Raw genomic sequence first — 25,967 nt, 5'->3', positions numbered from 1 at the left:
CATTCTTTTGCTTCCTTTGCCAATGCATGTGGACACCGTGTCAGTTACAACTTGAACTAAATGATCAAATCCTTCGTGATAAATTACGCAATAAGTTATTCCTATACATTGGTGTCATGTCTTCATATTGACACCGTCCGGAGTATTTCTTCCACCTTCGCAAACGCGAGTTCTGCCATCGTCTCATCCCAGAGCCTATCCGAAATCACCTTTCCCTCCTCTGTGTAGATGACTGGTGCCATGCTTTAAGTTAATTTGATTAGCGTGATTTCATTCATGGTAGGGTACCACCCCCGATGTAGATGTTACTTACCGAACAACCTTCTGAAACGACAAGTACTTGCCGTGAGTCTCCTCGCCACGTTGAACAATCGCGTCGACCATCATCTTGGCGCCTTCAGCACATGTCCTTCCGATGCGCCGCATCATGAATCTTGTGATTGCCCCGTCGATGTTGTTATGACCTTGAAGCATAGTGGAGTCACTGAGCCCGCTGGGCGAAGCCAAGTTAATGACGGCGACCGAACAAGGTACATGCTGGGCAAGCCTGGCAACAAAAAATTGACACAGAAGTTTAGACACCGTCATGCGGTCCTGTAGATCCACCCGTCCCGGCTTGTCGAGCTCCAGTAGCAGAGGCGAGCCGGCCCTTTCCTGGAATTTAGAGAACGCTGGAAGTTCTGAAGAGGTAAAGGTGATCTTGGTCGGCGCTTTCGAGTTCTTGTCTTTAACGACCTGGAGGAGCAAGATTGCTAGCAACGCGTTGGACAGATAATTGACCTGCACGATCTCGTCATGCCCTGTTCTCTCGTTGAATATGCGCTCGCCCGGGCATACCGCGGCATTCAGGTTCACAAAATCCAAACGGTCGAGGCCCCTTGCCTTTCCAGCGAAACCAACAATAGAGTCGTAGTCCGAGAGATCCAGCGACCAGACTTCGATGGTATCTTGCAGAAGCTCCCGTCCCAAGCGTAACTTGGAAGCGGCCTCATTGCCCTTCTGGGTATTCCGCACGGCGAGAATCAATTTGGACAGGCCAAGATCGAGAAGTTGTCGACTGGTCTCATAACCCAGTCCAGAGTTTGAGCCAGTGACGATTGCTGTTTTCCCGGCAAGACTCAACCCTTGGACCTCAAATGGCTTGAAACAGCATTGTTTGTAGAAAAACTGCGGAAAGCTGACTTCCTCCTCGGCCTTTGTGTCCGATTGCATGGCCATGATGTGAAGTCCGTGGAGAATGTCGAGGTAAGTCTGCGATGTTAATCCGCTCGTTTTCTGGTGACAAAAGGCCAATACTAAGATATGATGGGGAGCAAGGGAGCTCGCTGGGGACGAAGGTGGGCCCACGGATGTGATTAATAATCTTTCATCGAAACATGTTAGATTCATTGTTGCATAGTTGGGGGTCGGCTCTGAGACAAAGTCCCTGTTCGATGTACCACATTCAGGCGGTCAGTTTCCCGGAGCCGCCGATGTCAGTTGGTCCCTTTTTGGGCACTACCTACATCAACCTCGCAGTAGAGTATAGAGGAAAGGGGTGTGAAGGTCACGCCACCCTTACGCTGTACGCCGCATGTTAATCACCACACCAACCGTCTGGGCACGCAGGCACCTGGGCACACAAGTTCCTGCCGCAGAGTGCTCCGTTGAGGGCAGGGGCAAAATAACATCAAGGTATTTCTGGGTCTGTAGTGGTTTTCAATCAAGAATAGAACACGAACAGCAGCCAAAGAAAAACATCTGCAGATTAACTCAAAGCATTTGGCATTCTTTGAACTATCTGCCCACCGCATGGATTGGCAAACTACGGTTCTACAGAAACTCTCTGGTGAAGACGCCTCTAGAATCCCATCGTTTCTTCAGCTCTCTAAGCCTCTCGAGTCTATCAGCACCTTTGTAACGGTCTGTGATCGGGTCCTCGCGGCCGATGTTGGTGTATGAGACGTAATCCCGCTCGTCAGTTCCCTCAAGCACCGCAGCCCGTGCCCTGTCGATGATACTGTCGACAGCGGCATGGCGTGTAGGATCTTTGTACCAGATCGTTAGATTACTGTGGCTAGTTAACTGTGTCGTTCATCGATAATGATGCAACCATGGGCAGGACTTACAGCCAGTAGTCTACATCCTCAAGACCAAAGGACGTTTCTTTCCGACCCTCCACACGGCAAGGTGTGTTCCACTGGAAGGAGAACGCGGACATGACGGCGTCTGAATAAGTTGTCACAAGCTCGGAGTGAAGTTTGACCAACTTGTTCAGGCTCCCCTCGGTCCAACCTGTTACACCAATTTGGGTGACCCGCTTGAAGTCGCCCTTCGCACAAAGGTAGTCCAGGTGGTCGCTGTGTTTTTCGAATGTGGAAGGCACCAGTGCCTCCATAATGGGTCCAAGATCTGCAAGTGGCTTGAGCAGATTGGCGGCCTCGCTAGCAGGGGCAAATACCTCTGGGGCCACGAGGAGGACTTGTTGCTGCATATCCGGTGGAGCCATGGTTACCACAATATGACCTGCTGTGGCATAGTCCTTGTTCTCCAGGATAGACTGCATCGCCTCGCAAACTGCCTTTGCTATTTGCGGTGGGAAGATGAAAGTGCCGCACATCCGCTGGCCATCCTTATTTCCCATAAGAGAATATGGATGCAACTTGATGGTCAGCTCAGTTACCAGGCCCAAGAATTGTCCAGCGCCTCGGATCCCCCAGATGAGTTCTGGATTTTCCGAGTCCGACGCCTCAATGAACTCGCCATTGGCGCTTACGAGCTTCGCTGCAAGGATGTTCTCGGCGGCGAAGCCAACGAACGGTTTGTAGTGAGTGGTACCCCCGCCAATGTAGTAAGGGATCACCCCAACGGTGCTGGCATTTCCGACCGCTGGTAGATCCGCGTAAGTTCAACATAAACTAAGCGAGGCTCTAATTTAGTGAGGGCATACCTGCGAACTGCTTGTGGGGATGCAGCGCTAGTTGAAACTCCTTTAGCGTTGTGTCACACTTGACAGTAGCCAGAGATTTTGCTGCATCAACCTCAACACCCTTGTATTTGCTGATGTCGAGGATAACGCCAGGCCGATCAATGGTTGAGTATTGGGTGTTGCCACCCGCCGCGGCAACGAAGGGAATCGACTCCTTCAATAGTGCTTGAGCGGATAGGATGATGTCCTGCTCACTCGCTGGCTGCACAATAGCAGATGGGACTTTCAAGCCGTAGTCGGACCATCTCTTCAACGATGATGTAAAATGTGGCGCATTTGGATCCGAAAGGATCCGAGAGTCCAATGAAAGGGACTTGCTAAGTTCGGAGAGAAAAGCAGAACCAGCCATTTTGCGAGTTAGAACGCCGCATGGGTCAGCAGCGGTTTCCGCAAAAAGAACAAGGGATCTGGCAGAAATGGAAACGATTTAAATGCTTCTCGTCTCCTCTCAGCTAGGCCTTTAGTGACATGGGCTCGAGGTACACCTGGACACCTAAGGCCAGAATTTACTAGCTCTTTATAGTTGGTATATACTAAAAAAACATACCTAGGGGATTTAAAACATAGTATTAGATATAACTTATTTAATTTATAATATCTCGCTTCTTATAATACTCTTATTTTAACCCGCTTATATAACTATTTACTTATACTTATATAATTATTTTAAAGTAAATACTTAATATTCTTTAAATCTTTAAAGTATATTTTTAAGTATAAACTACTTAATATATAAACTTTAAATAGTTATATTACTTAAATTTAATATAAAATATATTAAATTAATAAATAGAAATATACTTTTTATTTACTTTTATTAAAATTATAACTTATAGTTTATCTTTTAAAATATACTTTTTTATTAATTAACGGCTTTAATTATATTATATTTTTATTTAATTATTTAATTATTTATTATCTTTCTAACTTTTAAACTAACTATTAGTTTATATTTTAAGTATAAAGTTAATAATTATTTAATATATACCTTTAAACTTATTTATATATAAAGTTACTAACTTCCTTTATAAAGCTTTTCTTTTATTATATTTTTATATATTATATAAAAGTAGATAAATTTTAATAATAAAATAGTATATTTAAAGCAGGAAGATTTAATTTTTAAGTGTTTAAACCTTTATTTTTCTTATATAATATTAATTTAATATATAGTAAATAAACTTTATTTAACTTTTAAGAGAGTTTTAATTTTTTATAGAATTTATATAAAAGATTTTTAAATAGGTTTATTATTATAATGTTATTATTTTATTAATTATATACTTAAAATAAGGATTATAGTTTAATTTATTTAATAAAAGTAAATTTAAATAGTTATATAATAAGTATATTAATAAAGAAGAGTTAGTTTATTAAGTTTTATATTATAGAATTCTTCTTTTATAAGGGTTATTTTAAGATTATTTTAATCTTACTATATAATTATTTTACTAACTATTAGTCTTTAAGTTATTTATATTAATAATTCTAATATAATACTATTAAAAGTAATACCTTCTAACTTTATTTATATAATATAAAGCTTAGCTATACACCTATAAATATATTATATTCTTTTTTTATTATTATTAATATTATATTTTTTTAAATGTTAGATTTTAAGTGTTTATTATTATATAAAGGTGCTATATATATTATATATATATAGGGATTAAAAATGAAACTATAACTACTTTATTAATTAACTTTAATATATTTAAAAAGTTCTTATTATTATTAAAAAAAATACTTAAAGATTTTATATAATAAGTGAAGTAAGAAGGCTTTAAGGCTAACTCTTATCTTTAACTTCCTCCTCTTCTCTTTATTTCTCCTATTAAAAAGCCCTAAAAACTACTATTTATCCCTCCCTCCCTCTCCCTCTCCCTCTCCCTCTCTCTCTCTCCCCCCTTCTCGCCTCAAGGGCACTAGTTGCGAAGCAGAAGGCCGCAGTAGGGCCGCATAGCCACTAGTAACCAACCCTCTCAGGTGGAGCCCCTCTAGCCCCCCAGCCGAAGGCTATCCCCTTAAAGTTAAAGGCTGCCAACTGCCTATGGTAATGGTTGCTCTAGAGTGATATGTTGGATACTTTCGAGTAACAGTACCTTACTACCCTGTCTGGTGTGTTACACTGCCTCGTATTTGTGTATGCAAGGACCTATTGGGAATATAGAAGGGACCCAAATCCTCCCCTGCCGTCTTCCCCCACCCTGCCACGCCTGCGTATGACAGCCTGCAGAAACCAGCCTGCCTATAGACTTGACCGTGGCATCCAGAACTATCTTGGCAGAATGCTGTCGGCTGTCTCGCAACAAGCAACACTTTTCAGTTGGCTCAATCTAGTGAAGCAACCTTTGAGGGTGATTTCTGGCAAACTTGTCTGTCTCATGTAATCTGATGTCTTTGTTTCCAAGTATCGCTCCTCTCCATGCCGCTGAATGCCGTCCAATTACTAAGTCGCGCGACCGGGAAAACCTCGATTGCCAAAGCCAGGATCGAAAACGTCGTGGCTGTTACATGCTGAATACCAAACGGCGTCTCCAATTACTGCCCCTTTGTGTGATCTTAGACCTCAGTGTAGGAGCCGTGATCCACGTTATAGCTGTTCGTTACATGAATTCGCTGTGGGGACAACCGTAACTCGGTCTGGCTACTTCCCATGACTTCTGTGGTGTTTCCACCATCGCGAGTACGGGTGACTTGTGAGGGGCTTTGTCTGAGCGGTGTCCGACCATACGAAGAATCAAGCTTCTTGGTAACAAAGCGATCCCACAATGGCATGAGAGTGGACACAGAGCCGCAGAATATCTGCAAAAATGCCTCAGCTCCTGCCCACGTCTGCATGTTGTAGGTCGACCCTGCATGGAAAATGTCAACTTTGAACACTTCAGGTAGTGCCTTTTACTGTCTGCTGTTTGGTCTTTTTTGCTTTGGTCCCGGTGTAAGGGGACGGCTGATGGTGAGCTAATAGTGATTATTTCGCGACTCACATGTGAAATTCACTTGTTTTTCCAATTGCTTTTGGTATTGGTTTTGGATTCCACCACAGAATGCGGCTCTAAATTGTTTTCCATGTTATTATCTCAAGATTGGACACTTCTTGTCACGAAAAAGCCAACGTCAGGAGGACAGGTAAGGCGGGTGCTCACAGTAACCCCAAACTCAGTGTTGCCGTCAACCCTATCTTTCTAGCTTTGTTCAAAGGCAAATTGTAGATGAAGGTGGCGGGTAGCAATGCTAGTACAACATCACAAAAGACGTCATACGAGATCTGGAAATAGTCGAAATGCACAACAATATACGCCGGCCAGCATGAGGCCCCTTGAATGCTCGGATCCCAGAGGGCACATGACGGGGTGCATTGCGCAGACGTGAGAGGAATCACCACTTCTATGGGTTAGCCAGCTGCTACGGGACGCGAAGGGATACATTATGGGAAATAATAATCAAGCACGGGGCGGACAATCGGAGCGGTAGAAGGCTGATACATACGGAAGTTGATGATAATGGCCGATGTCATGATGAAGTAGAGTATCCACTTGCGCCAAAGCGATGAGTGGCTGATGAAACGCAGCGCAAGAAGCGCAACTAAAGATTTGGCAGTTGCGTAAACCAGGACGATTGGGACTTGCGAGATGTGATTCCATTCTGCAGCTTCAAGAATCTGCCGAGGGGAGAGATAGTACACATGACGACCACCACCGTGGCGTACCAGATGGGTGAAGAAAGCATTCCCGAGAATGTAGAGTATCTGTAGTAAAAGATGCAATATTACCTAGGTAGTCATGACCTGTGCAGGCACAGTCTGGAACTTGCATTGTGTGTGAGTACGAACCATTGCCATGAGCATCGTCCAATCGTCTCAACCAAGCCCGCGAATTTTGAACCGGACATAAAGTCGCGAGCTGACCATCATAGTCAACACAGAAACCGCTAGGCAGGAGAACACTAGCCACAGGGTCAGGTTCTTACATATAAACTACCTAGTCTAGCTAAGCTTAACAATTACCCCTTAGCTTTAGTTCAAACGTTGACCGCCTTATATAACAACACTGCCAGTGTCTTATAGTGTACCGAGACAGGAGTATATCTATCTACTTATTTTGCAGCCTCTGAGCGCTTCGGCCGTGCAGGCAGTGTACTCGTAGCAGAGTTTTGTTTGGCAGGATTCACTGTAGTCGACGGCACCTTATTCTTAGGTTGACCAGTTGTAGTCGCGGTGTTGTCAGCAGTCGTCCTGGTCGCGCTGCCGCGTGCAGCGGCTGCTGCAGTCGCAACGCCGGGCGGCCGGGTAGCAGACTTTGCTGGACTAACTGCCGCGCTAGAACTGGAGGTAGTAGTCGTGGAAGAAGCGCTACTGGCTGACCTTGAGCTCGTGGACGAGCTCGCGGAGCTGTCCCTGGCTTGGCTCGATTTTCGTCCATCATGGCCCCCGCTGCTGGGGGCTGGCCTTGCGTTCCTGGATGTGCTGGTCTGGGGCACTAGAATAAAGGCAATTCGTATCAGTAAAGACCTTTCCATTGAGTTTGAGCGCCCCGCGCCGATTGGTCTTCGACGAGGGGGGAAAGTATGCGCAAAAAAAGGAGCAAGGATAAGCTTACTTCCGCCACGCTGCAACCCGGTCATGGAGACATCGCCCTGACTGCTGTCTGGAGAATCGTGAACCGGGTTGTTGTTTCTCGCGCGCCGAGGTGAATTCGTCGCAGGATGCGCTGGGGTGCTCCTCGCATCCCAACCCTCGGCATCCTGGAAGATATCTGTCCCAACCGCGTTCTGGCGCCAGCTTGCATCATTCCCAGCATGTGCCCTAGCCGCTAGAAGAAATCCTAGATACGCCTTTTGCATTTCTTTCGGATCCTTTACCACAATCATATAGGCATATTAAATAGTAGCGTAACAATTAGCAAGGCTATTTAAAAGAGATTAGGGCAATCGCAATTACTCTTCCACCAGTTTACCCTCCCCCTACCTTGGACATTACCAATAGCAGTAAAGTATAATAATCGCATAGCGCCACGAAGGGAGTCTTGTATTTGTTCGCATAATGTGTTGCCTGCTTCAGCAATACGACTTCGTTTGTGTCGCCGCTTGTATCGTCGGAGGGGTTGCTGTCTGGATCAGCGAATGGAGATTGAAAGTCCAGTCGCACGAAAGCAGCTTCATCCCTAGCCATGCCTCTTTCAAACTCAGCTTGGTCAATAGTCCCGATTTTCTTATACTCCAACAGGGCGAATATATTATATAAGTTGCCAGGCCTTTCCTTGTCACTAGGCTTTCCCTTGAAATATGCCCTGTCGACACGGGCAGAGCCGATTGTGTCATTTCTTTAGTGCCTATAGACTTCATTCAGGGAAACATCTCCTGGATGGATAAGTTCGTAAGCCTTGTGGACAGGATATAAGAGGTACAGCGTAGCTGTGTTCACAACGTCGGCTTCCGATTTGAAGGCAATTAGATCTTCGCTTTCCGGGGCCAGGATATTTCAAAGGTTAGCCGCCTTGTGTATAAGGCAAAGTCTTGACACCAACCCAGTCCAGTATACCGTAGGTATTTTAACTCCAAACCTAGGAGGCGTGCTTAATGCAGTCAATCTGCCGGATACGTGAGTCTTATAGGCGCTGCTTTCTTGATTCCCGTAGAGTGTATATACAGGCAATCTTAAGCTAAACAAATCGTAAATAGAAGGCATAATGGCTGCGCGAAAAAGGATTTATAAGTTTCTGGGAAGATTCTAATTCAATAATAGTTATATAACAAAGATGTTTGTTTAATCAAACATTAAAGTCTCTACCAACAAGAGACAGTAGTTCCTTTATATATTTCGAGCATTATAGACATAAGGCCACGATAAGGGCTGAGAATCTCATGTAGTGCTGTATTACCAACAGCTATATCGAGCAGAGCCCGACATGTCCACCCGGGCCTTATTGTGGGCTTCGCCGTGCGGTCGCTGGGCCACAGGGAGGGTCAAGAATCTCCACAAGCAGCCTTTCTATTCTTGTAATACCCGCTCAGAGAAGGAGCTGCGGCAATCCGAATGAGATTCGTCATATTCCTGTAACTCAGCAGGCCCATTACTGAGACACGCCCACAGTTATCGTACCGCCCGCAATGAAACAGGGAGGGAAATGGCGGACTTTACGTCTCGACTTAGACACCAATAACTACCAGTAGCACGCTGATACAGCACACAACACCCCATCTGGCCCAGAGCGTCCAGGCCCTACTAAAACGCCCAGACAAGCGATCTAATTATTGGAACATGCCGGTGAGATGATGTCTGTTTTCCCTTTTTACCCTAGGGTACGACTGACGGGTTGTTGTCCATGTTCTGCGGCGTGGATTTGCAGCTGGCAGGCGATGTAGTCCAATGACTTAAGACCCGCGGCCCGGATGAACCTCGCGGCAGTTGACCGAGACGGAGCCCTACTTTGGCTGTGTTTGGAGGCCTGACCGAAGCTGTTGGTTCCTACATCATGGCCGGAAGGCCGGAGCTGGCTATTTTTGGGCGACAACTCGGCCGGTCTCGTGGCACGTAAGTGGGTCCTGGGCTGCGCAAAGGAAGTAGTCTGCCCGTTGGTTCAAGTAGCTATCTATAGGGTCTGTCTTATCGATAAGGGACCCTGGAAGGACACCCCATGTTCCACGGTGTTAATAAAGCAACGGGACGGACATTCACTACCCCATCAACCAGCCCCAATCGTCCGGCGCATTGCACCAACCCTTTGTTTCCTTTCCTCTGCCCACCTCCCACTGCTCCAACAGCAATCCGACCCAGCACGCTGCCAATGCATGCTGCACTGCTCGGACTCCTTAATATTCCCCCTTCATCGCAATGACCTCCAAGAGGGCTTCTGTCCCCATCCCCAAGCCACCTGTCCCTTACAAACCCAACGCCTGCTTCGATATCAGACCGCACGAGCCCCCGCCACCCTTCGGCGGCAACTCGTACCTCGAGCCAAATCCTGCCAAGTGGGTTGCACACCCTTGGCCTAATTTCGACGACGCACCCGACACTGTTGTCGAGCAGGCCCTCCAGCACCCACCCTGGAAGACAGAACTTCCTTCTGACCAGGCTATACGCCGCCTCAAGGTTACACAGGAGATCCGTTGTGGTGATCCATGCAATGCACAAGTCGTGAGGTGCGATGTTGACGGAAACGACTTCGTTGCCAAGATCTATGACCCTTTTCATATTGAGCTTGAGAAGTGTATTGATTTGGAGCTTTCACCTACCTACTTTGCCGAATTCTTCTACTCCTGTGAGGCGGCCGCCTATAAGAGGATTAGCGAGAAAGGCTTGGACGGAAAATATACACCCAGCTTCAAGGGCTGCTGGTATCTAAAACGACCTATCTACGATGCCGAGGGCCACCTTATGACCTACCGTGAGGTCCGCCTTATCCTGCAGCAGTTCATCCCTGGTGATACTATGCAGAACATAATTGAACGCAAGGAGGTTGATAATATCGACCCTGAAGTTCGGTAAGCAGCTTCTAGGTGTACCCCTTTACCCCTTTAAGAACAAAGAAGCACCTAGCCTATATACCAAAGACTTCAGGGCTACGGGTTTCATAACGTACTATGGCTACCCTGCGGCCTGGTCATTGCTGTGTCGATAAAAGACTACTCCTGTATTTTTTTGATAGCTGACTCCGAATGCTCTAGGATGGATTTACTGGACCGCGTCATGGAGGCCCAGAGCCAGCTTGCGTTCATCGGGGTACAAACAGACGACATGCATCCTAGAAACTTGATGGTATGGAAGGATGCGAACAATTCGAATAATTGGCAAATTACTCTGATTGATTTCAGCCACTCTCGCGTTCGAGACCTACCCACCTCTACGTGGCGGATACACAGACTTTTAGACACACGGCTACCTCAATCACCGATCTCCTGTTCGGGGCGGTGTTGGCCGCCCAGATGTGGTGGCTGGATTCCAAAAGAATTCCGATGCGACACGAAGCAAAGCTTTGACAAAAGACTTCAGCGGATGAGGGACCGTTGGGAAGGCTCGGACCAATATGAGCCCGTCAATGAAGAGTGGATGCCTAAGTATAGCCATAGGGGCTAGGACGTTAAATTATCATAAGTGGTTTCGCTTCCATTCCGTATACGTCCGAGGACACAAATAAGCGATCCTAGGTTAAAGAAGGAGACAGTACTGGTAACAAAAATGCCTGATATTTGCACCCCTACTAAAGAGAAGCCTGTAGCTTTGAAGGAAGTAGAATGCCACGGTCGGGTGCTCGCTTCTGACATAGAAGCTGCTACTGCTGGGGTGCCGTCAGGCGCTTGCGATCGATGCCAACTAGCCCCTGGCACACCCTCACTCCCAGCCTGAGCAATCTATCCGGAGGCGCCGTTACGCACTTATATATGCGGACAAATCATCAGGCGAGACACGACAACCTCTCGGGGCAGGATCGCGAGGGTGCACGACTCAGGCTGGCCCTGTCATGTAACCCACTCACAGCCACTCAGGAGACGCACCGTGCCCAAACATCTCGAAGCACTTGGCGTTGAGGAATCCTTGGCCGGATGCCCTGTCAATGCCTCGTCCTCTGGCACACGTCGTCGTCTCAACCGTCCCAGCGCACAAAGCACAAATGGCGCAATGACATCGTCTTCGTGCCTCGATTGGGTGGTCGACCCCGAGGGCGACCCAGCTGTATCCTGGCATCGCTACACAATGGTCTGATCGTATTGCTGACCTTTCCGGATGTAATTGCCTGTTTTAGTTGCGATACTTCATGTTAAATCATGATTTCCCGTTATCATTGTCATCCATGTCATACTGGAGGAGATCCAGACCAACTCCACGTTACCGGGGTCACCTTGCTCTTCACTGACTGAGGAAGGTCCTTTTGCGGTGTTCTGATGTCCAGTCCCACTACCTCACTCAAGCAATGCTTCTGCATTCTAACCTTGTTTTATAGCTTTGATGACTTGGTTCTATGCGAGACTGCGGATACTTGTGTGTTATTGTGGATTGGCGCCGAAAAGCCGCCTTCCATTCAATGAGATGATCATGGTGATAATAAATCTCTTAAATCTCAAAAGGTAGAACAGATGCAGCAGGAGATAACGAACAGCTTCAACCCCCAGGACAGCTTTCGATTACAAGGAGAAACCGAGAAAATTTGTGTCGCACGCAGCTCAGACGAGTGTGATTCGTCTCTTCTCGGCTCTTTGCAACAGCCACTCACGCTTGACACGCTTCATCCTTTGAAACGGAAAGCTGCCCCCGCGGTACTCCACAAACTCTCCAGACTCGTCCAATTGAGAGTGTATGAGGTCATTAAAACATCCGACGCGCTCAAATGTGACCTTTCCACCGTTTGCGTCGGTTTTCTGCAGTAGCAAGACGCCAAAAATGCAATCCCGATAGGAACCACCCCTGGTATCCGGATCTGTTTCGTCATAAAGAAGCAGGAGCGAACCGAGAGTGCCATCCACCACGGCCTGGTACTTTGTGGGATCCTTTGGCTTCATGTCGAAGTCGGGCGTTATTGTCAAAAAAGCATTTCCTATTTTGCCAATAAGTTTTGGGCCTTCATCCTCCCGGAGTTGTCCTTGATGATAGATCCTCACATCCAGTACAGGCCCTTGAACTGTAATTTCGGTCTGTCCGGTAGCTGTGTAGATGTCGCCGTCCGGCGGGCTTCTGTTGTAGCCTATTAGACGGACAGATGTCAAGGGGCGACCATGGAAGAACAGTTTTCCACGAGGAAGTGATGCCCATGACCAGGTGGGCGCAACTTCAAGTTGCTGACGGAGTGGCCTAGCACCCTTATGACCAAGCTTTTTCCACAGCAAGGCCGTTGGAATTTCCTCTTTCCAGAGGCCCGCTAGATATGTCCATCCCCTCAATTCACCATGACGCCGAGCCACACCCGCGAGTGCAGGCAGCCTGTCCTTCTCCTCCGTTAGTATTTTGCTGTCATATACTTTAGCAATATCCTCCCATTTCAGCTGTTGAAGCACTTTGGGAACACTTGGCGGCCCCAACCAGCTTGAGAACTCATCATTACAGGATTCACACTCGCACCAGCTCCTTTCTCGGCATTCCCATGCTACCTCATGCTTTGTGAAGTAGATGACCCTATTCGATAGGAGCCGCTCTTGAAAGACCCATGCCCTGTCTAGCGTAGTTCCGGATGGATTGCTCAGTCGTTTCCGAACAAAAACAGATTCGCCGCCGCGTTCAGTGACCTGTGCCCCTAAGTCTTCTGGTTTTGAGGTGGAGAACATCTTGCATCCGTCTTCGGAAAATGTAGCACAGAAAGTAACAAATGCGTTCTCATAGACAGAAGCCATATTAGCCGCCTCAGTCTCCCAATCTTCTGTGTCGTCCTGCAGGATACAGTATGAATCGATCCAGATGTATCGGAGGCCAAGTCTATCTGCCGCAGTGATGGCATCTTTGACGAGCGGGTACAGCTTGTCCTGCGGTATCGCTGCCTTGTATTTCTCAAGATTGCCTTTGTTGAGAGACTTCGACTTGGTTTCAGGTCCCCATCGATAACTGAGACATGCGTATTTCTCCTTTTGAGAGCAGTTTTCCACCACACGAACACACAGTGGCTGGACAGATTGAATTTCCAGGACTCGGCGCGGTAAGGTCCCTCCACTCCAGGAATTGCACTTCGTATGCTCTGTCTGACAATGAGACAGCCACTGATCCAATGTGCTGAAGGCTCTCCCACTAGATGTATCCCCTGACGGCCTTTTCAATGCTTCCATCACCGGGTGGATCAAAGATGGTTTTGGCGTTTTGAAGATGGCCTGTTCATTTTCCGTGGAGGTGTGATTCATAATGAAGAATTCGTGGTATGAATCACTGGAAATGCCCCCATCGAAAGTAACTTTCACTCTCGGCCGCCCTGCCGGGTGGTGGTACTCCGTACAGGGCCTTCCCGGCCGCCCGAAGAACTCACACGGCGGCGCTACCTAGGTAAGTACGCCTCTTCGCCGGGGTAAAAGGAGAGGGTTTTGGCTCGTTCTTGTCCTGCGCCGAAAAACTTGAGAATATTCGCACAAGCTCGACATCCACGTTTTGCTGAGTCTTCGTACTCTTTTATCTCAATTTTGACGGAGCAATGGTCGATGAAGCGCGCCGAGGATGGTCCCAAGTCACAACAATCACAGTAGTCCTTGTCGGTTGGCTCTCCGTTGACGAGTTGTGTAGCGGGCCCAGTGGACCGGGAGTCTTCAATTGTTGTCAAGTCCATTGAGAGCGACGGAGCCGGGCGGCCGAGAATGATTCGATAGATTTGAAACCTCAAATGCGGACTTTGGCCTCAAGCGCTGATGTGCAAGCGGAGAGATGTAGGATATCTGATCTGATGCGGTGCGAATAGTATGAGTCGGGTGGTGGCGAAGATTGTCGAGCACCGGGCCACTGACAATGGAATGATAAACAATCTATCACTTTCAGGCTCTCGAGACACGGAGTGAAAATGCAGAAAAGATGCCCAAGCTAGACAGAATCGAGAAACCCCGCTCCATGAGTCTGATGCTGGTCCGTGAGAGCGCCGTTTCCACGGAAACTTCCGTCGGACAGACGCCGAGCCCTTTCCTAGTTGGTTCTCTCTCGCAGGCAATACTATCCTGCAGCCAGCCTGAAGAAGTTGGTTAATAGCTAGGATATTGCTTTCTTATTTTCTGCGGCGGAGCATGATCAACGTGAATTGGTCTCGGCGTTGCTTTCAACTCTGCGCAAAGTCGATGGTTCGCACCTCCCTGCCGGCGTTCGCCGTTCTCCTTAGCTCATCCAACTGGTTTTGCTTCTATTCCGCATACCTCCGAGGACGTATATGGCGCCTTCATATAGTGGTAAGGCGTGGTTTCGTTTCTAATCCAGATATATAATAAACGTCTGCGGCGCCTTCGTATGGTGGTAAACGCTCAAGACCCAGCGTTTAAAACAGCATACTGTGTCTATAAAAGTACAGAAAGAATACAGTATGTCTGTGGCTACGTGGCCTCAGCCTCGTGCCGGACAAAATGGACGTCCAATAGAGTGAAGCCCATACCATTCAAGCATCGACTTGCCGCTGTCACTGAACTCGGGCAAATTATCTTGAAAATATCAACCGACCCGTGTGATAGCGTCTCTGGACCCTCTCATATTTCATATTGCATGTAATGGCGTCGCCCACTTGAGCTGTATGAATGCGGATCAAGCGTTTGCTCACAGCTTTACCGGTTCCAAGCCGCTCGTGCGTCCTATCCATGAGTAGTGTGGAACTCCCAGTCCACACACGGATCTTTGACTGTCTTGCAAGAAGTACAAAAGAAATACTAGCTTCTTAGGTAGGTACTATTGTGGGTGCTATCCACCTCACGCCGGCGGTACATTGAGGGCTTCAACCGTACTGTATATCCAGGCTTTTGGGTTTGAAGAATAAGAGAAGACTCGGCAGGGATTAGTAGACACAAAAGAGATCACAAAATTTGGACAAACAGAGGATTCACAGTCAGTGACTCGATCAGCCACAAAGAATATGGTTAGACTAAGAAGCGTACTTAAGTATTCAGTCTGGGGTAAACTGCTCAGGCACCCAACCGGCCCCGTCCACTTCTAACACTGTTTTCTCGAAGCTCGGTGCGCTGCTGTAGGGCATGACATCATGTGGCCTCGAAAATTGATAACCAAATGGTTCAGAGGGTGGAATTGTCAACTGGTCCGACCTTCGATTCGCATGCATCTCCCTCTGCTCGTGGATGCTGAGGACGATAACGAATCTCGGCACCAATCTGCTGCATGGATAATTTCTCTCTACCCTATTGTCACTTTCCCTCGCTCTTCATCGCCAAGACCTTCGAGCAAAGCCAGAATGCATTTAAAAAAGTCCAGTTGTGTGTGTCACATCAGCAAAGCTTTAGACGTCATTACTCTTAAGGTACACATGCCTGCCAAATCATGTATTGTAGAGTCTCCACCAACCTTTCGCAGCATTCCCAACGCGTGGAAGACAAGTCGTATTTGAGTTGGGGTGTAATGAGGTGCATTCACATCCCTCGAATAACTACATATCAACCTATAAACCTCTTTTCTCCCCCCTTAATTCACAAGCTTTCGGACAGAGGAGGAATTTCGTTTGCGCATTGCGATTCTCAAGTTTATCAGTGCCGTGTCAATTCGAATTGCATTATCATAGTTAGAACAAGTCATCCTGGAAACTAAGAAATAAGCCGCATTGCAGCTCACCACACTAATAAGCACACTGGGTGTCGTGTAGTCTAAGTAAGGGGTATGGGGAGAAGGTAGGCGGGTGGCTGACTAAGCAAATGGATAAGATAAGATAAGAATTTTATAGATGGGGCTTCACCCTAGGCCTAACACGGATCCCCCCCCCCTTTTTACATTTAAGCCTATTATATTACACATACTAATACTTATAGTAAAGGTGTTTACCCCTCATATTCACACTAGAGTCAAAATCAAACCTCCTATATTATACTATGAAGCGTTGTGTGTGTAGTGTGGTGTATGGCAACACTGGAACACAGGAGTGCATCAAGGAAGTGAAGCTTTAGAGTAGGATGGATTTGCGACCTTGGGACCTCGGGGCGATGGGAATTCGAAGAGATTACATTGAGTTCGTTCACAAACAATGAATTCAGAAACGTCTAGAAGCCCTCTCAAAGGCTGAGAAGACCCACCAAGATCGTAAAGATAGCCAATAGTAAAGGCATCAGCCTGCCAGTGACAGTCGCGGGGTCTGGCCAGACCGACCTCGGGACCGTTTCAGTCATCGCAATGAGCCCATGCGGGTCCGGGTGCCCCAGGGTGGCCAAGAGCGGGCCACAGAACGGCTGATCAGTGCCCTTTGACAGAGACTCTTATCAAAGACTCCACAGATAGGAGGAGGAGGCCGCCAGGGGTAGTCTACTCAGCGTAGGAGGCTGAACGAGGAGACAAGTCAACATGTGCACTACTAGTACTGTACACTAGTACAGTACGAGTATGACGTACGGAACCCCCGCTGTATAAGCCCATGTCTTGGACGACAAACACGTGGACTTGCTGCCCGCTGCGGGCGAACCACTGTAACAGAAACACGTTGCGATAACCGATAACCAATCGAGGGCCAAAGTACCATGTTTCAGCGGGAGTCGGCTGAAAGCGGCGGTCCCGGTTGCTGGGGACGTTATGGGTCGAGCCCCCTGCCAACATCTAGGATCAATCAATAATCCGCAGGACGGAGCCTCAACTACCTAAGTACTTACTACCGGTAACTGCACCTATTACATAGTAGTGTTCGGTACTTTGAGTGCGTATCGGCTAGCTGCACCTGTCTTATACCTCCTGTGCCTCAACGACTCGGAACTGTTCCAGGGGCGCGGGTTAGAGACCCACTCCGTTGTTGAAAGCCCCATGGGCATACCGCTGGCCGATTTTCCGCCGGTAGCCGATGTTCCGCCGCTGGATTTCGGAGGCAAATTCATGGTACGGTCCCCGGGTCGGCACCGGGGTTAAGCAAGCCCGGCCAACCACAAGCCTCTGAGTATGCATCGTGCAGAGCCGCAGAGTCGAGGCAGCCCATAGCCGGTCGCGGGGCGTCCGAGTTACTGGCATGCCCAGATCAGTGGTGGCATAGCCGCGCAGGGGGGCTCGCCTGGGAACTTCAACCACACCAGGAGTACGGCACACTCCCGGAATACGCGTGGACTGCCTGCCGCCCAAACGCCAGTGGGACTTCATCTCTGCCCAAGCATCACTTGAGAGTGCCACAGCCAACGAATCTTCAGCCCTGCTTCCCCTCGGGCCCCGGGTCTGCTTCATCCATCGCCTACAGTCCAATCGGCCTGGGCGGTCACTGGCCCCAGAGAGGCTCCTGATTATGAAGGGCCAGGCGTGAAGAGGGAGAGGGACCTTGGGGCTTTGCTCAACCTGAAGCAGTTGTCCGTAACCTGGAGCTACGCGACGCGAACAGCCACCAGGACCGGCAGAGGTAGGCGGCGTTGATGACATGGCCTCAGGGTTCAGCCTGAGGACGCCTCGGCCACATCCGGATCACTGCCGACGACCCTATCCAGACACCCACCCTGGGATGGCTGGGATGGCTGGGTGGAGCCACCGCACCCCGCCAGCTGCCTGGGGTCTGTACCCGTAGATACAGCAGTGTAGACTACACCCCATTTTCGACGCACGAGTGGCTGGGGGCTAGCCTAGACCTAAAAATACACAATCATTTGACCCACGGCTACACACCGACAGGAATTAGGACCACGCAACACGTCCAGCTATTTCACTACCATCACCTAGGTACCATCAGTTCTAGTAAAACGTTTCAGCAGATTTTACATGAGAAATCCATCTCCAATATGTATCTGTCAATAAATTAAAAACCAAGTGTCTCGGATGCTTTTCTCAAATAACCGCGATACGCGCGCGCATGGTAGGTTTTGGTGGAGTTCAAGTTGCTGGCGGTTTCTGATCCGGAAAAGACCCCTGCTTTTCACTCGAAGAGCTGTTGTTCATGGATGGGCGACTGGCCAAAAATCCCAGACACGGTATTACGGCCAATGCATCACCTACACGCATACCTAGTTTGCACTTCTTCTTGCCCCATATCGAAACAGTGAACAATGTCCACTCCGGTCTGCTGACTTTCCTGCAATTTGAACATATCAACCACCCCCCGGGGCCCCGCTGCGTACTCCCAATATCACTCGGGATTAACGCCGACGCGACTTAAAGCCGACGAGCAGGGCACAACATACTCACACACTGGAATCGGCAAGGAAAGGGGCAGAGGACCAGGATGCCATAATGGTCAGTTGATCACTCTTGATCTCTAACCATGCTTTATCTTCCTCTCTGTTCTCCCTCTAATATAAATGAGAATGGAAATTTATATACCCTTAATTAGAAGGTGCATACCCTCCCTATTATTTAATTAATTAGAGTATAAAACCTTAAAGTCTTTATAACTTTAATAAATAAGGTTTTTTTATAATAAGGGACTATAAATAGGGTGGGTTAGTCCTTTAGGAACTTAGGTTATACCTACCGACTCTACTTACGGCCCTCCGCTATACTTCGCACTCTGGGGCTCACCCCCTTCACCCTAGCCGACCCTTTCGAAAAGAAGTTATCTTATATAGAATACTTCTTAGTTAGTAAATAGGTACGCGCCTTCTGATTGAGGGTACGCGAATTTCCGTTCTTATATAAATACTGCCTATGTCTGCACCCTTATAGATATGAACGATCAGTCACCCTTCACCACAGTCACACTCTTTAAACCAACCACGTCATTCTTTTCTTGGAATATTATCATATACACGTCTGAATTCCTTCGTCGCTCTTTATCGCTCTCGGTCGCCCTCGTTGACCGTTGCTTATCGAACTCATCACCGACGCCTTCGCTGGCCGTTGCTGATCGAACTCATCACCCGACGCCTAAACCAGGCTTTTCTTTCTCCCATTTTCTTGACACTCTGGACCTTGCCCTCCGAACGGTCAGGTCTCACCAGTCGCTAAGTCCTTCCTACGAACACAATGCCCTCCACTGAGAACAAGTCCTCAACGTCGGGATCCACTGGGTAAGCTGATAGACCATACCCTAATGAACACATTTCATGCGCCGTTTCGTCCATATTCACAGGCTGACCTCGAATTAACTCCTATCAGCCAGACATCCAACACTCCACAGGCTAGCACCACTACCCAGCGGGGCTCGAGTGGTACAAGAAGTCCTCCTCTTGAGGACTCCAAGTTGTACGAGGACATCGATGGTGGTGTGAACAAAGGAGATCGCGTCAAGCAAGACCTTCTTGGCATTGGATCACAATTCCAAGGCAAAAAGTAATATGAACTTGAGCATTGTAAGATTAGGGAGGGTGCTGGTTGCTCTGGAGGCTGTATGATAACGCTGATGAATAGTTGGATGCAGTCCACTTGTGGTAGTGGATTGGGGGAGTTTGGAGAATTGCCCTTTTATGATTGTGTTGTTCCTCAAGAATACTCTTTATTAGCCAAGCAATATTATTTATAGTTACAACACGGTTTAAAGGGTGATTACATAATTATAGGCGGTGCGCCATCTGTTTTAGCCCGCCATCTGTTTTAGCCGGTGCAAATATCCTTTTTCATCTGAAAAGGAGGGCCGCAGCGGCAACCCTCTGGCTCTTCAAAGTGAGGCTGTCGCTGCGCTTCCACATCCACCATTTTCGATAGTGCTGACCGAAACGTATCCATTGGGAAAAGTCTAAAACCAACAATATCTTGGGTCTTGTTATCAGGTAAGATGTGCTTCACACCATCGGCTGATGCCGTGGCCCGCCAGAGCCTTATCTAGAAGCAAGAGAAGAGGCGGGGTTTCCAAGTTCTGACTTTCGACCAGATATTTAAAGGCTGCTGAGACCAGGCTCTCGTTCCTTGTTCAAGCTTGAATCTGGCTCAAGTCCATCCGCCTTCGAGTCTTGACACCTCCTCAGTTCCACAGAAATAAAAATCCATAAACGCGGTCCTCAGCCTTATACCAATTCCCAAGAGCATCATTCTCATCTTCAGGACACTTAAGGTTAGTCCACTAGGGGTATCCCGCATGACTGATTCAATTCTGCAATTCCAATCCTAACCTAACAAGTAGATGGCGTTTACTCGTGATGACCTCGAGAAGCACAAGCCTCGCCCAGAGGCCAAAACTTGCACCGGTTGTCAGGGCAACGGCTTGGCCACCACCGGGATCAAATGCTCCATTTGCAATGGAACGGGTGAAGTGTAGGATTATATTGGGCACACAATGCGGGTTCAAGACTGAAAAGGGTCTCTTCGCGCGAGGAACAACTACATATGTACCTAGGTACTTATTCCACAGTGCTGGTAACCATTCGACATGCATGCCACACAAGGACCAGTAACTGGAATAACCTTGGAAAAGTCCAACACCCTGCCCGGCGGAGTTATCTTGTGTCATCAGGAATTAGGTAGTTAATGCTCAAGGTCTATGACACTCTATTACACCCACAAGATGCTTCTAGTCTATATTCACCAAGTCTTTAATATCCTTGCAACCCTAGGTTTAAGAACGACCGCACATCAAACTAGATATTAGGCTAGAAGATAAACATAAGCCCTTATAAAGAGTTTTAAAAGAGTTAAAGAAAAAGTAAAAGGGATATACTTAAGAATTATAAATAAAGGAGAAATAAGTAAATAGGGTAAAGTTTAAATTTAAATTAATATAATTGAAAAGATGACTTATTATGTACATGCTATCTTTAAACTATTATCTACTTGTACAACTAATTGAATCAAAACTCAACCTTAATATCATCTACCTTAACGCCTGTGTTAGACGAGACACTGGCCAAAACTGAGATGTAGGCATCCAAAAATGCCTTAGGATGCCCCGGCCCATACAGCGAGCTCTGGATCTTGACCGTGACAAGAGGATCCTTGGCAGGATCGTCCGACATCTCAAGCACCACATCGTACGGCGTGCGCTCCCGAGACGTGTCCACCTCCACGATGGAGCATCCCCAATCGTACCGCTCTCAGCCCCTCCCTGTCTGTAGTCAAACACAGCCTGGCAGAGAGGCGCGTGCGTGGGCGCCGAGATGTCGAGGCCCTGGCGCAGGCGGTCCTTGGTGGCCTCGAGCTGGGCCGCAAACGTCGGCTCGAGCGCCATGCGCACGGGGAGGAGGTTGGCGAAGTAGCCCATCGCGGCGACGTCCTGCACGGTCGCGCGGTTGGTGTCTGCTATGCCGACGCACATGTCCCCGCCGGCGCGGGCCGCGAGGCGGGCCAGGAGCACGTGGTAGGCGGCGAGGAAGAAGTGCATGGGGGAGACCTTGTGCCTCTTTGCGCGCTCGCGGATGCGGAAGGCTAGCACGGCGTTCAGCCGTGCGGCGCCGGCGTGTTGGTCCCACGCCACGGGGGAGGAACGAGCCTCCTGCTGAGAATTGGGCAGGGCCAATACCGGCAGCACCGCGGGGGTCGTGGTGTACATGGACGTCCAGTATGACACATCCTCGCCCATATTCCCGCTCTCCAGGGCTTTGCGCTGCCGGATGGCGAAGTCTGGGTACTGAGATGCCTGCTGAGACAGCTTTGCACCGCTGTAGAGCTGAGAAATCTCGGCACAGAGGTTCTCGGTTGTTGAGCCATCACCTGAAAGACGGTGGTATGCAATTATGAAGAGATGGTGGTCTGGTCCCCAGTCGTAGTCTATGATCTTGAAGGTCTCACCGTCCGAGAGATGGTATTGTTACTTGTGGACCTTAGGGAAGCATGCCACCCCGTGGGACTGCAAAAACTACCCGTGGCAAAGGCCTTCTAATTGAGCGCAAAGCCATTTTCTCACCCGCTGTACCTCAAGTAGTGAAAGATTTCAACTTTCATAGCTCCGAGCTCGCAACTCTCGTTGTCTCCGTTGATGTCCTGGGCTTCGCGTTCGGGTCACTCGTGATGGCACCGCTGTCGGAAGTGTACGGCCGTGCGAATATCTACCACGTCTGCGATGCCGGTTCCATCGTATCCACCATTCTATTATGTGGTGTCGCTCCGAACATGTCATCCCTGATCGTCTTCCGTCTCTGCAGCGGCATGTTTGGAGCCTTGTTTTCCACGATTGGAGGTGGTTGCATCGCCGACATGGTTAGGCAGGGGAAGCGGGCAGGTGTCATGGCTCTGTGCGGGTTTGTAAATCTCCTTGGGCCCATTGCTGGGCCTTTCATCGGCGTTTACATCAACGCCTCGTGGGGTTGGCGTTGGACACAACTTGAATACGTTGTGGCCATTGCTGCTGGTGTCCCTGCCATCCTGATGGTTTTCACCTTTCAGGAGAGCTACCACCCAGTGCTCCTCGAGCGGCGGCATAAAAGCTTCGGAAAGAGACAGGCAACTTGTCTCTCAAATCCAAGTACGACTCCGGCTTATCCCGGATAAATCTTCTCAAACGCAGCATCGTCCGGCCTTTGAAGCTCCTAGTTTGCCAACCGATCGTCACCATCACTGCGCTCTTCATCGGGATCAGCTATGCCTACTGTTTGTCATGTTTACGTCAATCACTTCACTGTTCAACAAGTATTATAATTTCAGCGCCTCGGCTGTGGGACTCGCATTTGTTGGGATGGAAGTCGGATCTGTGCTTGGAGTTTTGATCTATTCCATCGCGGCAAATGGCTATTTTAAAAGGGCTCGGTGGAGGTCTCCGCATCTGACGAATCAACTGGACTAGAACGAAGCTCCGAGAACTCACAAACACCTAATCCAGACATATAACCGCAGGACCGCCTGTTCTTCTTGTCCATTGGTAGCGCGATGTTTCCGGCTGGTCTCATCATATATGGCTGGACGATCCAATATCATATCCACTGGATAGTTCCAATAATGGCGACCGCGCTTATTGCCGCGGGCAACGTCATTATTAACTTGCCCTTTCAGGTATCCCTTGTGGATGCTTTCACTGTTTATGCGGCGTCAGCTCTCGCCTCAATTATAGTGGTGCGATCTCTGGCAGCTGGGCTACTACCATTGTCCGGCCTGGCCTTATATGATGCGCTTGGCGTTGGATGGGGAAGCACTTTGTTGGCAATCCTTGCCATGACTTTCATTCCTATTGCATGGCTCATCAAGAAATATTGTGTACTCTTGTTAGAGCGTTATAAGATTGAGAGTCTGTGAACCAATCTGGCAGACCAAGGAATGACTTAGGGTTACTTATAGTAGCCTTAATTTGAAATCAAGTTGTGGTAGAAGATTTCCATAAACATGCAATCAACGATTATCTAGCATACCTTCTGATCACTTATCATTAAAGCTATTGAAGTGACTGGTCTGCTGTGTAATATTAACTATATTGTCAGAAGCTAAGGTGACAAAGATAGGAAAAAGCTACAAACAGGCGTCCCAGAAATTCAAGGGGAAATGCATAGATGTTGACTCAGGTGCATTACACTCATCGTATTCGGTACTATAAAAGTTAGTTACGGACGAGATAATAAGGACATAACAATGATTTGAGGGAGAGGGGCTTTGTCAGATAATTACGTCTAATGCTCCAAGTACACCACTAGGTTCGGCGTCTCTCCCGTGGAAGACCTGGATACCAGGAGATACCCAATAATAACGTCCCACAGAAACCTAATCGCTTGCTCGGTACTCTGCCAAACAAGTATCGAGATGGACCCTTACTAGAACTCGTCTTTATGGACTCGGTTACGTGCCCACATACGTATTGTATTCTTTCTGCACTGCTATTGGCATTGTACCTAGGTATGCTTTTAAAAGCTGGGTCTTGTGCGTTTACCACCGTACGAATGCGCTATCTGTGTCTTCGGAGGTATGTGGGATAGAAGCAAAACCAGTTTGGAACCGAATTAGTTATTCTATCTCAGCTAGAGCATAGCAAAGTCTAGTTAGCTAGGAGGAGGCTGCTTGTATTCGGGAAACCTCTTATAGCTCGCTGATCGATATATATTCTGATCTGAGCACTTGTTGAACGCCCTCCTAATTGTTGAAGCAGGCCACAGTCTTCCGCCATATAGTACCTATGTAGGAGTTAATGCAGCACTCTGCGGAGCGCCTTTCATGATGTCAAACCGCTCATTACTCTTCAACGCTTGATTCGGTAAATAAGAGATATTACTTCCCCTATAGACTCCAACTGACCAATCCCAATGAGCAGCCGGGTTGTCGGCCCGCGATGCCGCACTCCAGAGGATGCCAGGTCACATCATGCGCCATGGTCGAGACGGACGAGACGGACGGTACGTATTTGTGAACGGTGCACAGCACACATGTGTTGAGAATGAAATAGGCCTGATGTCTATTCGAGGCTCTGGGCAAACTCACCTGGGCAAGAGTCAGGATCGCCTGGGTACGCAGGCTACGTACATAGGTACCTGGGGTACGTACCCTAGGGTAGCTCCCGGGGTTGGAGTCGGGCGACGCTGTCAGATTGGTCAATGCCGCTGCCTCGGTGGGGAGCTCTAGCACTTGTTGCCCCAAAACGGGTAGCTTGAATGTCTTCGATGCAGTGCGACTGACACCTTCCGATCACTTCTCATACGTACGCTTACCATGATACAGTCTGTTTTCTTGGCGCCGGGGAGGCCTGAATCATTCATTCATGATTTCTAGTGACGTGTATGTGATGGATAACATTAGCAGACCAGGGTGTCCGTTATCGCGCTTATAAAACAACCTCAACAGAGAAATGATCTCCACCGCGGAGTGTTGCCAGTTTTACACGTAGTCGTACATACCTAGTATTCACGTATACTGGATTCATAGGGACCAGTGTGCTGAGGGCCCGGGGAGCGGAGCCGTGAGGTCAACATTGACGGTGCTGCAAGTACACATGTGAGATTGCAGGCAGCCTCGCAGCCAACGTCTTCCATCTGTCTTTCTCTGCCAGATTCTAACGAGGTCGTAACAAGCCAGCCAGAACGATAGAGGTCACTGGAGGCACAGTGGCATACTTCCCAGTGGTAGTATCGTCGTCGAGGGCTTCTGCCAAGATGTAGGACAAAGAGTAAGCCCCTCGGTGAGAAGCAACAAGACTGCTAACTAAGTATGTAAATACCTAGATACTTCTCAATACAGACCCCAGATCTAGTTGGGAAGAAGTAGAGTACGTTATGGGGTTCCCGGACACCCCTAGTAACCGGACAGACCAATCAAACATCATAATCACTAACAATATCAACAAATGCGAGAAAGCTCATTCATCAATCCGGCATCTGTCCGGGTACTAGGGGTGTCCGGGAACCCCATAACGTACTCTATGTACGGAGTAAGTACTAAGATACTTCTTGATACAGACCCCAGAACCAGGTGAGAAGAAGTCAGCAAGTACCTAGATACTTCTCAATACAGACCCAGGATCTAGGTCAGATTACACGGAAAAAGGGGTTGTAACCAAACACCTGCAGGCAGATCCGCTCACTAGCGCAGCTTTTGCACGAAGAACGGCATCCAGCCAGAGCTGCCATGCATCTGCCAAGAAAACAAGCTTACTCTCTCCTGGGG

The 25,967-nt window shown here is 48.3% G+C and overlaps 5 protein-coding genes across 5 annotated transcripts; 2 read left to right on the top strand and 3 right to left on the bottom strand.

The window, feature by feature from the left end:
* Nucleotides 1–122: 122 nt before the first annotated feature.
* On the bottom strand, nt 123–2,599 carry KVR01_013022 (uncharacterized protein; the record flags this gene model as incomplete). Its single annotated transcript, XM_044787091.1, has 4 exons — nt 123–243; nt 335–807; nt 901–1,100; nt 2,593–2,599. 4 exons carry the CDS (start codon nt 2,597–2,599, stop codon nt 123–125), a joined length of 801 nt encoding a protein of 266 aa, XP_044637898.1.
* A 7,085-nt stretch (nt 2,600–9,684) lies between these two features.
* On the top strand, nt 9,685–11,046 carry KVR01_013026 (uncharacterized protein). The gene is made up of 2 exons (XM_044788170.1): nt 9,685–10,453; nt 10,637–11,046. Exons 1-2 carry the CDS (start codon nt 9,804–9,806, stop codon nt 11,043–11,045), a joined length of 1,059 nt encoding a protein of 352 aa, XP_044637902.1. The 5' UTR covers nt 9,685–9,803; the 3' UTR covers nt 11,046.
* Nucleotides 11,047–12,130: 1,084 nt separating this feature from the next.
* KVR01_013032 (uncharacterized protein) lies at nt 12,131–13,789 on the bottom strand (the record flags this gene model as incomplete). The annotated part of the gene is made up of 2 exons (XM_044793685.1): nt 12,131–13,225; nt 13,283–13,789. 2 exons carry the CDS (start codon nt 13,787–13,789, stop codon nt 12,131–12,133), a joined length of 1,602 nt encoding a protein of 533 aa, XP_044637908.1.
* Nucleotides 13,790–21,332: 7,543 nt separating this feature from the next.
* On the bottom strand, nt 21,333–21,972 carry KVR01_013025 (uncharacterized protein; the record flags this gene model as incomplete). The annotated part of the gene is made up of 2 exons (XM_044781426.1): nt 21,333–21,361; nt 21,483–21,972. 2 exons carry the CDS (start codon nt 21,970–21,972, stop codon nt 21,333–21,335), a joined length of 519 nt encoding a protein of 172 aa, XP_044637901.1.
* Nucleotides 21,973–22,223: 251 nt separating this feature from the next.
* On the top strand, nt 22,224–22,880 carry KVR01_013017 (uncharacterized protein; the record flags this gene model as incomplete). The annotated part of the gene is made up of 1 exon (XM_044788803.1): nt 22,224–22,880. One exon carries the CDS (start codon nt 22,224–22,226, stop codon nt 22,878–22,880), a length of 657 nt encoding a protein of 218 aa, XP_044637893.1.
* Between the last annotated feature and the right edge of the window lie 3,087 nt (nt 22,881–25,967).

This window comes from Diaporthe batatas, assembly GCF_019321695.1.
Source record: "Diaporthe batatas strain CRI 302-4 chromosome Unknown Contig00023, whole genome shotgun sequence".
NCBI classification, from domain to species: Eukaryota; Fungi; Ascomycota; class Sordariomycetes; order Diaporthales; family Diaporthaceae; genus Diaporthe; species Diaporthe batatas.
This window is presented reverse-complemented; position numbering and strand designations above follow the sequence as displayed.

Coding starts and splice junctions, on each gene's coding strand:
- KVR01_013026 (XM_044788170.1), top strand. CDS start 9,804: ATGACCTCCAAGAGGGCTTCTGTCCCCATCCCCAAGCCACCTGTCCCT. Junction 10,454..10,636: donor AATATCGACCCTGAAGTTCG/GTAAGCAGCTTC, acceptor CGAATGCTCTAG/GATGGATTTACTGGACCGCG.